Here is a 13,591-nt window from a genome sequence, read left to right on the forward strand (position 1 = left end):
AAGAAGTTAAATGTTTCTTTTCCGTGTGTACACGGAATTTTGTTTGCACATATAATTCTCACTAACTTCAAATACGTATTGTTTTATCTCCCGTTGCAACGCACGGGCATATGTTTCAGTAAAAAAAAAAGAAGAAAAGAAAAGGATAAAGAGAGAACAAAAAAGAACGGAAGAAAACCATAAAACCTAGAAAGGAAACAGCATGGGAAAACCCGGTTCAGGTTCCTAAAACCGTTGGTCGCACTGTTTAATCCTGGAAGTGGGCCGCCCATGTCCCTGTGCGTATCCCTGACAATTTGCCAGGGTTTTCCGGAACATAATGGACGCACGTTGCGTCAAGTTGTCGAGGCTTTGCTCAGAGGCGAGCGACCTAGCAATCAAAATGGGCCAGCCCAATTACGAGATAGCTCACGCCCTACAGCATCTGATTTTGGGAGCTTTCTGGAGGGTTCCGGAACGGTTTTGGGAAGGTTCTTGAACCAGGTTTTCATTGGGTTCTAGAATATTCATGTTTCAATTTTTGTTCAGGAGTTTCAAAAAATATACGTAAGTATTAAAAACTGTTGATGTTCAAGTTTTGTTCGGGAGTTAAAAAAAATGTTCCCAGTTTTCAAAAATATTTGAATATCCAAATTTATTGTTTTCGAATTTGAAATATGTTCCAGTTTTCAAAAAACTTTCACTTTTTCTATTTTTCGGAGATTTTACAAAAATGTTCCCGTTTTCAAAAATTGTTTGCTTTTTTCGAATTGTTTTTTTTCAAATTTTATTCACAATTTCGAAAAGTGTTCGCTGTTTCATACAACTTTAATGTATTTTCTCAAAAATAACGTTTTGCGTGCAAAATTTTAAAAACGTTCGGATGTGCGCTCGGTTTTGTTCTTAATATGTTGTGGTGCATTACAAATCAGGTAGCTCTTTAGCTCAACTGGCTAGCTGAACATCTTTGAAGCGTCTGGTCTTAGTTTCGAACCCTACTTAGAGAAGTATTTTTTTCAAAATTGATAATTTATTTTATATAAAACGACAAACTTTTTTCTAAAATTGATGAATGTTTTTCAAAATCGATGAAGCCTTTCCTAGTTTGTGAACTTTCCTCCAAAATTGATGAACTTCTTCAATTTTGTGAACTTTTCTTAAAAAAATTGATGAACTTTTTTCAAATTTAGGTTTCCTTTTTTAATTAATTTATACATGGCATGCGTTAACATTTTACTAAAAGAAAGGTTAACTAGCAGTGTTTTCTACTCCCTCCGTTCCTAAATACTTGTCTTTCTAGGCATTTCAAATGACTATCACATACGGATGTATGTAGACATATTTTAGAGTGTAGATTCACTCATTTTACTCCGTATGTAGTCACTTGTTGAAATGCCTAGAAAGACAAGTATTTAGGAACGGATGGAGTAGTAGTTGACAGTAGAGTTAGTTTGGTCCAGTGGTTGTTGCGTTAGGCTGCTGACGAATCCCAGTTGCCCCAGAATATCGATTAGAATTAATGTCTACTTTTTTCTTCATGTTTTCTTTTTGAAGCAGGTTACTGTGCCGGCCCGTTGCACATCACGTGTGAGCGCTAATAGTGCCAACCAGCACTTTGAGCACTGATTAGGAGCTCTCCATGCGCTCCTCCAATGGGTATTTCCTATTGGATGATATGTCAAATTGTTGCCTTTTCGCACATAGCTAGCCTAGCTATTCCTTCTATGGTCCGGGCCATTGAGTCAACAGGGATCTCGGTTTTGCAAACCTCCGAGAAGGTTTGTACTGGTCTAGGTTCTCTTTTGCTTTGTTATCTCGGTTTTCTGTGTCTTACTTTAATTTCTCTTTTCTTTTTCAAATAGCTTTCCATTCTTAAAAAATTCTCAGAATTTTCAAAAATAATTGTGTTTTAAATTTCTTTTGTTTAGAAAGCTTTAACAAATGTTCACATTTTCAAAATGTTTTAACGAATTCAAAAAATGTCTCGGAATTTACAAAAGTTGTTCACAATTTTAGAACTTATCCAGAATTTCAAAAAGTTTACTGTTATCAAAATTTGTTCACAAATTCAAAAAAAAATTAGCATTAATATAAAATGTTCAGTAATATTCCAAAAAAGCAAGGAATTTTCCAAAAATATTTTTAATTTTTTTGCATTAAAAAAGAACTTTTACAAAAATACATATACGTACTTTTAGACAAATTCTAAATAAAAATTGAACTAGTCACTATAGTGTGCCCTACATGGGTGGGCCAAGTGCTGGTCTCTCTTTTGAGAGGGTCCCTAACTGACGCAAAACGCGTCATATAGAAGGGCAGTGATGGGCGCCGGTCCGCCGGTCGAAAGTTTCGGCTGGTCGGCTCTCAATCGTACGTGCACGATCTCGCGGGCCCCTCTCAGAAAAAAAGGGAAAATCCTCCCGCACGGATGGCTTCGTCTATCTCGTGACGCCAGTTCCTGCCCAAATCCACAACTCGCGCCGCCGCTGGTCTTCCCTCATCGCCACACTTAGAAATATCCGCACAGCTCGCCGTCGTGCCTGTCGCCGGTGGTAGCTGCTGCAGTCGCTGGTTGCAGCAAAAAAAAGCGGCCCGCCGCCATCGCTGGAGATAGCTGCCCTTGTCGCCGGTTGCAGCAAAAAAATGGCCACTGTCGTCGCCGGTGGTAGCTGCCGCTGTCGCGGTTGCAGCAAAAACGCCCGCCTTCATCGCAGGGCTGCCGCTGTCGAGGGTTGTAGCACTGATTTTGCCGGTTCCAGCACTAGGCTGGATGGTTGCAGCTAAAAAACGACGCCGCTGCTCCCGTCACTGTTGGGGAACACAGTATTTCAAAAAATTTACCTACGATCACGCAAGATCTATCTAGGAGATGCATAGCAACGAGCGGGGAGAGTGTGTCCACGTACCCTCGTAGACCGAAAGCGGAAGCGTTTAGTAACGCAGTTGATGTAGTCGAACGTCTTCGCGATCCAACCGATCCAAGCGCCGAACGTACGGCACCTCCGTGTTCAGCACACGTTCAGCACGATGACGTCCCTCGAGCTCTTGATCCAGCTGAGGACGAGGGAGAGTTCTGTCAGCACGACGGTGTGATGAAGTTACAGGTGCTGGGCTTCGCCTAAGCACTACGACGATATGACCGAGGTGTGTATTGTGGAGGGGGCACCGCACACGGCTAAGAGAAGACTTGGTGTGCCTTTGGGGTGCCCCCCTCCCACGTATATAAAGAAGGGGGGAAGAGGAGGCCGGCCCAAGGGGGGCGCGCCATATATAGGGGGGAGTCCTACTTGGACTCTCGGTCCAAGTAGGATTCGCCCCCCCCCCCTCTTCCTATTCCAACTAGGAGAAGGAGGGAAGGAGGAAGAGGAGAGAAGGAAGGAGGGGGGCGCCGCCCCCACCCCTTGTCCAATTCGGATTGGCAAGGGGGGCGCGCGCCACCTCCTGGCCGGCCCTCTCTCTTCTCCACTAAGGCCCATGGTGGCCCATTAACCTCCCGGGGGGGTTCCGGTAACCCCTAGTACTCCGAAACTTATCTGAAACGACCCGAACCATTTCGGTGTCCGAATGTAACCTTCCAATATATGAATCTTTACCTCTCGACCACTTCGAGACTCCTCTTCATGTCCGTGATCTCATCCGGGACTCCGAACAAACTTCGGTCATCAAATCACATAATTCATAATACAAATCGTCATCGAACGTTAAGCGTGCGGACCCTACGGGTTCGAGAACTATGTAGACATGACCGAGACACATCTCCGGTCAATAACCAATAGCGGAACCTGGATGCTCATATTGGCTCCTACATATTCTACGAAGATCTTTATAGGTCAAACCGCATAACAACATACGTTGTTCCCTTTGTCATCGGTATGTTACTTGCCCGAGATTCGATCGTCGGAATCATCATACCTAGTTCAATCTCGTTATCGGCAAGTCTTTTTACTTGTTCCGTAATGCATCATCCCGTGACTAACTCATTAGTCACATTGCTTGCAAGGCTCATAGTGATATGTATTACGGAGAGGGCCCAGAGATACCTCTCTGATACACGGAGTGAAAAATCCTAATCTCGATCTATGCCAACTCAACAAACACCATCGGAGACACCTGTAGAGCATCTTTATAATCACCCAGTTACGTTGTGACGTTTGATAGCACACAAGGTGTTCCTCCGGTATTCGGGAGTTGCATAATCTCATAGTCAGAGAATTATGTATAAGTCATGAAGAAAGCAATAGCAATAAAACTAAACGATCATTATGCTAAGCTAGTCTAGTAGAGGCACACTAGGGACATTCTGTTTGTCTATGTATTCACACATGTACTAAGTTTCCGGATAATACAATTCTAGCATGAATAATAAACATTTATCATGATATAAGGAAATATAAATAACAACTTTATTATTGCATCTAGGGCATATTTCCTTCAGTCACACCATGGCCGTCGCCGATGGTAGCAAAAACAGCTACCAGTTGTAGCATTCGGCTGGCTACTTGTAGAAAACATGATGCTGGTTCCAGCAAAAATCAAGACGATGGTAGCAATAAAGGATGTTAGTTCCAGCAAAACAAAAGACATATGGTAGCAAAAAAGGGCGCTAGTTCTAGCAAACCAACCAAATAGACTGTGGTAGCAAAAATTGGGGAAGGTTCCAGCAAAAGAAATCCATTATTCCAGTAAAAATACCACCGTCTCCCGTCACTAGTCGCCCAGTCGCAACACCTTGAGTCTTCGGTTCCAGCATCTCCAAGCTATGGTTGTAGCATTCCTCGCAACGGTTCGAGCACCACGTCTGGAGCTAACGGGGCGGCGCGTTACATGTTTCAGAGCGCGGCGGCCGTGGCTGCAGGACCAATCAGCTGTTGGTGGAAACATCGACACCGACCAGATTCCAGCACGCGACGACCATCCCCCCGCATAGCACTGCCTGTCCTCCCATCCTCAAAAGCATGACGGCCTCGAAGCGTGCAACCATGGCTGATAGGAAAAAGGTTGAAGGAGCTTTCAGGGGGAGCGGTCGGTTAGCCGGAGTGGAGGCAGAGAGCTGTGTGCTCCGGGCACGCTGGTGTTGGAAGTACGGCTGGCTCGCCGGCGGAGATATGAGAAAACTGAAGGAAATATGCCCTAGAGGCAATAATGAAGTTCTTATTTATATTTCCTTATATCATGATAAATGTTTATTATTCATGCTAGAATTGTATTAACCGGAAACTTAGTACATGTGTGCATACATAGACAAACAGAGTGTCACTAGTATGCCTCTACTTGACTAGCTCGTTGAATCAAAGGTGGTTAAGTTTCCTAGCCATAGACATGAGTTGTCATTTGATTAACGGGATCACATCATTAGAGAATGATGTGATTGACTTGACCCATTCCGTTAGCTTAGCACTTGATCGTTTAGTATATTGCTATTGCTTTCTTCATGACTTATACATGTTCCTATGACTATGAGAATATGAAACTCCCGAATACCGGAGGAACACTTTGTGTGCTACCAAACGTCACAACGTAACTGGGTGATTATAAAGGTGCTCTACAGGTGTCTCCGATGGTACTTGTTGAGTTGGCATAGATCAAGATTAGGATTTGTCACTCCGATTGTCGGAGAGGTATCTCTGGGCCCTCTCGGTAATGCACATCACTATAAGCCTTGCAAGCAATGTGACTAATGAGTTAGTCACGGGATGATGCATTACGGAACAAGTGAAAAGACTTGCCGATAACGAGATTGAACTAGGTATGATGATTCCGACGATCGAATCTCGGGCAAGAACATACCGATGGCAAAGGGAACAACGTATGTTGTTATGCGGTTTGACCTATAAAGATCTTCGTAGAATATGTAGGAGCCAATATGAGCATCCAGGTTCCACTATTGGTTATTAACCGGAGATGTGTCTCGGTCATGTCTACATAGTTCTCGAACCCATAGGGTCCGCACGCTTAACGTTCGGTGACGATCGGTATTATGAGTTTATGTGTTTTGATGTACCGAAGATAGTCCGAAGTCCTGAATGTGATCACGGACACGACGAGGAGTCTCGAAATGGTCGAGACATAAAGATTGACATATTGGATGACTATATTCGGACACCGGATGAGTTCCGGGGGTCACCGGATAATTATCGGAGTGTCGGGGGGTTATCGGAACCCCCGGGGGGACTATTGGGCCTACATGGGCCATAGGGAAGCGGGAAGGCAGCCCACAAGGGGCAGCCGCGCCCCCTCCCTATAGGGAGTCCGAATTGGACTAGGGAGGGGGGCGCCCCAATTTCCTTCTCCTCTCCCTCTCCTTCCTTCCCCCTTCCTCCTCCTAGTTGGACTAGGAAAGGGGGAGTCCTACTTACTACTACTAGGAGGAGGAGGACTCCTCCCCCTCCTTAGCGCGCCCCAAGGCCGGTCGGCCTCCCCCTTGCTCCTTTATATACGGGGGCAGGGGGCACCCTAGAACACACAAGTTGATCATTGATCCCTTAGCCGTGTGCGGTGCCCCCCTCCACCACAATCCACCTCGGTCATATCGTCGTAGTGCTTAGGCAAAGCCCTGCACCGGTATCTTCATCATCAACGTCATCACACCGTCGTGCTGACGAAGCTCTCCCTCGACACTCTGCTGGATCGTGAGTTCGTGGGACGTCACCGAGCCGAACGTGTGCAGATCGCGGAGGTGCCGTACTTTCGGTACTAGGATCGGTCGATCGTGAAGACGTACGACTACATCAACCGCGTTGTCATAACGCTTCCGCTTACGGTCTACGAGGGTACGTGGACAACACTCTCCCCTCTCGTTGCTATGCATCACCATGATCTTGCGTGTGCGTAGGATTTTTTTGAAATTACTACGTTTCCCAACAAAAACTAAGGAGTGAATGCGGGGGATTGGACGGATAAGACGAGAGACCAAACGAAGAAGACGACGAGTGGACGAGCGGCTTCGTTCGGTGTGCGGACCCACGGGCAGAAGTGTATGTCGCGCGCGTGAGCGGTGCGAGCGGCCGAATACTCAGCCAGTCGACCGAGCGCAAACGATTCCCCATATAGAATCCCCCAACCAATGAGGCGGAATTCTATTTGGCGCGTGGGTCGCGCGATACACACTTGATGCGCTGGTTTTTCTATGGGCTGGCCCATTTTCAAGTTTCAGGTTCTAGAACCTTCTCAAACGGTTTTTCTTTAGTTTTCTTATGGTTTTTTTCTTAAATTTTTTATTTTTATTTTTCTGTCTTCTTTTTCGTTTTTCTTTTCTTTTGTGTTTTCCTTTACATTTTTATTCTAATTTTTTCAATTTGGAAAAATATTTTAAATTCGTGAACATTTTTAAATTGTGACCACTTTTTGAAATCATGAACATATTGAATGCATGGTCATGTTTTTGAACTCGTGAACATTTTTTACAAATTATTAAACATTCTCGTAAATCATGAACATTTTTTGAAATCGTGAATATTTTTCTAGTTTTTCCAAACCATGATTTTTTAAAATAATCCATGAACATGTTGTAAAAATTCATGATTTTTTTTTAATTCTTGAACAATTTTTTGAAATCGTGAACATTTTGAAAATTGTTGACATTTTCTTCAAATTCGTTAACATTCTCTTAAACCTGAACATTTTTCTAATACACCACCATTTTTAGAAATCATGAATATTTTTTAAATTCATTATCTTTTTTTACAAATTCATGAATGTTCTCTTAAACCATGAACACTTTTTGAATTCCTGACCAAAATTTTGAAATCATGAACATTTATTGAATTTGTGAACATTTCTGTTTCAAAATTCACAAATTTTTAAAATTCAGAACTTTTTTATATCCGAAATTATTCAAATGGGGGAAACAGGGAGTATCCGGGTCCGCACATGGGCCAGCCCAGAAAGGCGCGCAGGGGAGCGGGCCATGCGCGCGGGGCTGCTTTCAGGCGTGCACGTCGGCGAATAAGAGGTCCCACCGATGAGCTAAATTTTGAGCCTTTTCTTTTTGCATACTGGCTATATCAGCATGATCTTGGACGGGTTTTTCTTCATTCTTTCAGTTCGCGGGGACAGAGCCCAAAGTGTACCATGTATATGGGGAACATTCGCTCTCTTTTTTGTGGTGTCATGGGCAATATTCTTGCTTTGTGCATAGTCTTGTACTACCTTTTTAGTGAGTATATATATATATGCGGAACATTCCAGAAGATACAGGGGTTTCTTCCATTTCAAATGGTCCAACTAATAAGCATGATGAGGGAGGCCATGATTTCTCTAATCGGGATGCTCTTGCCGGATAGGCTTACCCACCTCTCCCAGAGAGAGGGTTCCAAGTGCATGCCAACAGGATGTGTTAGCTCTGGAGGAGTAGCCACTCATTTGCGAAGTCTTATAAGCAAAGGGTAAAGCAACACTTGGTGAAGAGGTGTGTCATGGATTCTTGCACCATTTTGCAAAGGGGGCAAAGGGCACTGTTTGGCCAGCCCCTTTTAGCGAACCTACCATCTGTCCAAATCCTATCTTGAGTAACCAACCAAGCGAAGAACTTGACCTTGGGGAGGAGGGAGGGGGGCAAGCCTTCCAGACCATATGTAATATGGTCGAGTAGAAAATTCCAAGCAATTGCGCCATACAAGCTTGTTTTTGAAACTTTCTCTATATTTCTACAGAATTTTATGACTTTTTTTTACAGCGGAGAGACTATTGAGATTAGTGCAGGATGGATGCATTTTTGTCTGCATACTAAATAAAGCACGGAATGGAAATTGCAAAAAATAAATAGAATTGGACTCCTTTTCATCTTAGATCAATCAAATAACTACCTATTCTGAACTAATCCCCTTTTAGTAATCCATTCTTACTCTGTACTACACTTTAAATGAATTTTCCTAAGAGGTAGAGGATGATCCATGAATCAATCTAACCATCAACTGTAAAAAAAAAAAAACGCCGAGTATAGCTGTGCTTCCTCTGCTTGAGTTGACTTGACTTTGAGTAGCAGGGCTAGCCAGATAGGACAGGCAAATGGTGGCAACAGACCAACAGCAGCCAGCGACACGTAGCACGGCAGTTAAACCTAACCGGACTTTAACAGCCGGCGCCAATCATCGAGCACCAGTGACCTCCTTCCCAAGTTACCGAACCACCACACGCCCACGAACTGCGAAAACTAGCCTCACCTCACCACGTACCCTGCCCTGCCCCGTAGGTTCGTTCAACCATCGCTACCAGTGCTACCCCAAGATATTACTCCATTAGACCATTGTTAGTCGATCGATGATGATACTCGCCAAGCCTGAAGTAGCAGCAGCACGGCAAGCAACAAGACGGAGCAAGCCAATGGATGAGCAATGGCCAAGTCACACGCGCGCGCGCACCCAACCCAACTCGCCGCGAGCCAAACTGACTGCTCGCTTGGCGAGCCCGGTGGTGGGTGTCGCTCTCCGTCCGTGCTAGTTGGCGGATTCCACGGCCACGCGAGAGCCAGTCGACTGGAGCGAGAGCGAGCCAAATCAGTCGGCCTCCGGTACCGGGTCCACCGACCTCGCCGCCGCATTCCGCGACTTGGACGACCACTCTAGACTCTACTGTCTACTCTACTGTTCTACAGCGAGCTACGGGTTCGGGCGATCGATGTGAAAGCATCGTATGCCCCGCGACTCTGCCCGCCTTTTCCCCATCTAATCGGATCAACCCGTATCTCGGCGTAATTAGCGCCGTCTCCTCTCCTCTGTTCGCAGGCACCAATAATGCCATTTCATGCGAGGGAAACGATATGATCTTGGCTAGAAGTTTCGGGCTCTACTCTTTTTCCTGAATGAGAAAGAGGGGCATAAAAACGTTGGGTAGCATCTGTTCCAAGGAATGGGAACAAAGGGGATAGAGATGGATTGGAGGAGAGGAGATAGACTCGTAGAGAGGGGCTCCTTGGTTGGTTAGGGCCTTAGGGGATGCCCCATTACCGATCGTGCCTGGCTGGCTCCCGTGTTCCTTGTGCTCTTGTACCTTTTCACCGGCGACTTGGGTTCTGCTGATAATTTGGAACCAGTGGAGGAAGGCCGGCCTCGGCCGTGGGATGCGGTGGCGATGAGGGCTGGCTGGCCCGGCGTCGCCACCGGGTCGTTTTCGTCGGATAAGCTTGGAATGAATGCTCCATGCATGGCTTCGGCCGAAATCCGGACGCTTCTTTCTTTGGCACATTTGCTGAATTCGTTGAGTAATTAAATGGTGCAAATGCGTGTGTAAAGTTAAGAGTGCTTTCGCTTGCGACCTAACCCAAACAGCTCACAAGATCGGCAGTCCATGACTGGAAGTTGGATACAACTAACATGTAAATTAACACTGACGGACATATCATTTAACACTGAGGGAAATGATATGATCACAAGTTTTAGTTAGGCAGGGGCTCGAAAGAGGGCGGAAGTCAAAGTGCTAAACACATCCGTAGAAACTTGTGATTTTCATTTTAGGGGAAGAGGTAATACCAATCGACATAGCCAACCTAATAAACTTGGGTGCTGCGTGTAAGTAAGTTGTTGCTGTTAAGTGTCAGTTTGCGCTTCCTTGGCAGGCCTGGAGTGTGGCAACGTTCTTCTGCTTGTGTTGAGTATATGAACTGGAAGTCTGGAAAGCTAGAACTCTGCTCCGTTCATATGCTCAAGTCCCATGAAAAGCATGATCGGCCTTTGCATGTCCGTGTAGAACCATACGTGATACTCCCTCCGTAAACAAATATAAGACCGTTTAGAACATTGAGGGAGTACGTCCCAGTAATTTGGTTGTGAAGTTGTGTCCCGTGCATAGACATGTTTCCAAGAAGCGCAACCTGATGCCATCACCATACTTTTGTTTCTGAAAAGATGTCATCACGTATACTGTACTTTGGCACAATCAGAAAAGGCACTACGAAGCATCTGCGTAGGCCACAACTCCAAGAGCACATTTCACACATCACTGCATCAGTAGCAGTGCACCAAGAGACAGACACGCATATGGTTACATAAGCTAGTGCAATTCTTTCAACGGGTAAACATGATTACACCTCTCGACTGGCCGCCTTGCCGTGAAAAAAACTGCCGGCAGGTCGACCAGGAGATCAATTACACCACGTAGTAGTAGCAACGATCTTACTAAACACCACTGGCTACTTACTTACTGCTACTAGTTAATTACTGCTACGCGCAGCAGCCATGGCCGACGTCTAAAATGCCGTCGGGCCAGAGCAGCCGCCGATTCGATCCAAGGAGAGATTACATCATAGCTACGGAGCTTAACGAAGACTGTACTAGTAGTAGCAGCTGCTTGCTGTTCACGACAGGATGGAGTCCCAGTCGATCTCCACGGACGGGTACTTGCGCAGGTGGAAGGTCTCCGACTCGTCCCACGGCGCCTCCGTGAAGTCCAGCTTCTCCATCTCCGGGACGGGCGGCGTGGGCGGCGGCGGGGACCCGGCGGACGCCGAGTCCTCGCCCTCCGTCGACGCCGAGCACTTGGGGGACTCCGGCTCCGAGTTCTTGGACGAGGGCGCGGCGAGGGACTCGCAGATGGCGGTGAGCTTGGCGTCGACGGAGGCGTGGAGCGGGCCGGCCAGGTGGGCGCCGCCGCGGCGGAGCGACGGGAAGTTGAGGCGGGCGAGGTCGCCGCGGAGGCGGAAGGCGGCCTTGTCGTAGGCGAGCGCGGCGTCCTCGGCGGTGTCGAAGGTGCCGAGCCACAGCCTCGTGCGGTTCTTGGGGAGGCGGATCTCCGCCACCCACTTGCCCCAGTGGCGCTGCCGCACGCCGCGGTACAGCTTGGACTGCGCGGGCGCCACTCCGGCCAGCGCCAGCGCCGCGGCGGACGCGCGCGGCGGCGACCCGGACTGCTTCATCGGCTGCGCGCGCGGCCCAAGGAACGAGCCACCAGCCAGGCCCCTCTGCTGCTGCTGCTGCTGGACGAAGAACTGGGCCTGGATCTGCTGGATCTGGGCCGGGCCGAGCTGGGCCAGCCCCATGGATCCGTTCATGCCCGAAGCGGCATACTGCGAGGAGTAGAGCGGCGGAAGCTGCGAGAAAGACGGCGAGGCGGGCGCGGTGGTGGGCAGAGGAGAGACTGCGAACGAGGAGGCGTAGGACGACGATGGGGTGGCCATGTATGAATTTTGGGTCATGGAGGGAGAAGAGTAGTACTGGTACGGGTAGTGAGAGGAAGAGGAGGAAGCAATCGTGATAAAAGGTTCGAGTGCTTTCATGAGCTCCTGATCCGAAGCAGAGGCGGCGGAGCCGATCTGGTGCGTGCTGGTGTTGTACTTGTACATGTCTATGGCAGCGGCCATGAGGGCTTGGACAGAGGTAGAAGAAGAAGGTGATGTCGAGAAGGCCGAACCAAAAACGGAATGGAAAAAAGGAAGCTTTCTCGTGCAAGCAGAAAGAAAGAAAAAAAAGGGCCCTGTTCCTCAATAAAATTAGAGAAACGAGGGGAATAAATCGGACGAACTAGAAGGGTATTGCAAAAGAACCCTTTCCGGCCGTACCGAAGCAAAACAAGGCTGAAAAAGGGCAAGAATCCAGGAGAGAAAAAAGGTTCTCTGGATCTCTCTGTTCCTCCTAGGAGAGTGGTGAGGTTGGCAAGAAATCAAGAAGATCCCGAGCAAGAGGAGAGCGCCTCTTCCGATCTAATAATCCCAGAAGAAGCGAACCCCTTGAACGGGACCTTGGTTTCCTGTGTGTTCCTGCTGGCTGCCGCTAAAAAGACCAGAGAAGTTCAGAGAGCAAACCTGCCGCCGTCGTCGCTGCTGCTGCTGAAGGGCTCGTCAGATCGCTCAACCTCACCGTGGAGTGGGATGGGATTGTGGCTGCGTGTTGCTCGTGGGTGGTGGGGTGGGGGTTGAGGCGTCTCTCTGAGGAAGAAGAGGCGTCGCTCCGGGGCCTTTTATAGCGCCGGGCTCCGGCCGTGCGCGCAGCCGTGCAGGCGAAGCGAAGCAACCACTCAGCCGTGCGATTTGTTCGCTGCCACAAAGCGGTCTGATCGGATTAATTTCGTTAATCGTTTCTTGTTTTGTTGGGAGTTGGCGGTGTGATTTTGAAAATGAGACGTTGCTTTCGTGCATGGCGTCAGCCGACGCCGGGCAGCACGCGCGAGCCACAAGTCGCGGCCAATGAGAATCCGCCTCGTGTGCTCCCGACGCGCGGGTGATCGTCGCCGCGCTGTGGTTTTGTGCAAGTGGCGTCGCGCCATTGGGTGGTGGTGCGCTCGCTTGACCTCAGAGTGTGCTGCGCCTGCCCTTTGTGCTCTGCTCCGGGAACTCGGCTTCTGCGTTGCACCAAGAGCTGCGAACCCCTTGCTTAAAGTAAGGAGCTACAGTAAATCATTTTTCACAGTTTTTCTATGATGGTTTTGTAATTTGTGTCTAACTCTTGTTTATTATGTCTATATATAGCAAGAGAATGAAACAAGATGATGAGAAAACTAATTCTTGCAATATCTTACCGAAAAAGGCTTTCGCCCCGCTTTATATATAAAGCAATAACCATCAACAAGCCGATACAAACACACGCCACCCCAACACACGCACACACTTAAGGCTAGATACATAGGCGCTGAGCGCAGCCACACCACCCCTATCGCTACAAGAGCTACCAGGGTCCTCAACCGT

General features: G+C 47.6%; 1 protein-coding gene across 1 annotated transcript; it reads right to left on the minus strand.

Annotated features, from left to right (window-relative positions):
• Positions 1 to 10,953: 10,953 nt before the first annotated feature.
• Positions 10,954 to 12,847, minus strand: LOC123145449 (ethylene-responsive transcription factor RAP2-4). Its single transcript, XM_044564862.1, has one exon. The coding sequence runs from the start codon at positions 12,269 to 12,271 to the stop codon at positions 11,270 to 11,272; it is 1,002 nt and encodes a 333-aa protein (XP_044420797.1). The 5' UTR covers positions 12,272 to 12,847; the 3' UTR covers positions 10,954 to 11,269.
• Between the last annotated feature and the right edge of the window lie 744 nt (positions 12,848 to 13,591).

Source organism: Triticum aestivum, chromosome 6D (genome assembly GCF_018294505.1).
Source record: "Triticum aestivum cultivar Chinese Spring chromosome 6D, IWGSC CS RefSeq v2.1, whole genome shotgun sequence".
Taxonomy (NCBI): Eukaryota; Viridiplantae; Streptophyta; class Magnoliopsida; order Poales; family Poaceae; genus Triticum; species Triticum aestivum.

Coding starts and splice junctions, on each gene's coding strand:
- LOC123145449 (XM_044564862.1), bottom strand. CDS start 12,271: ATGGCCGCTGCCATAGACATGTACAAGTACAACACCAGCACGCACCAG.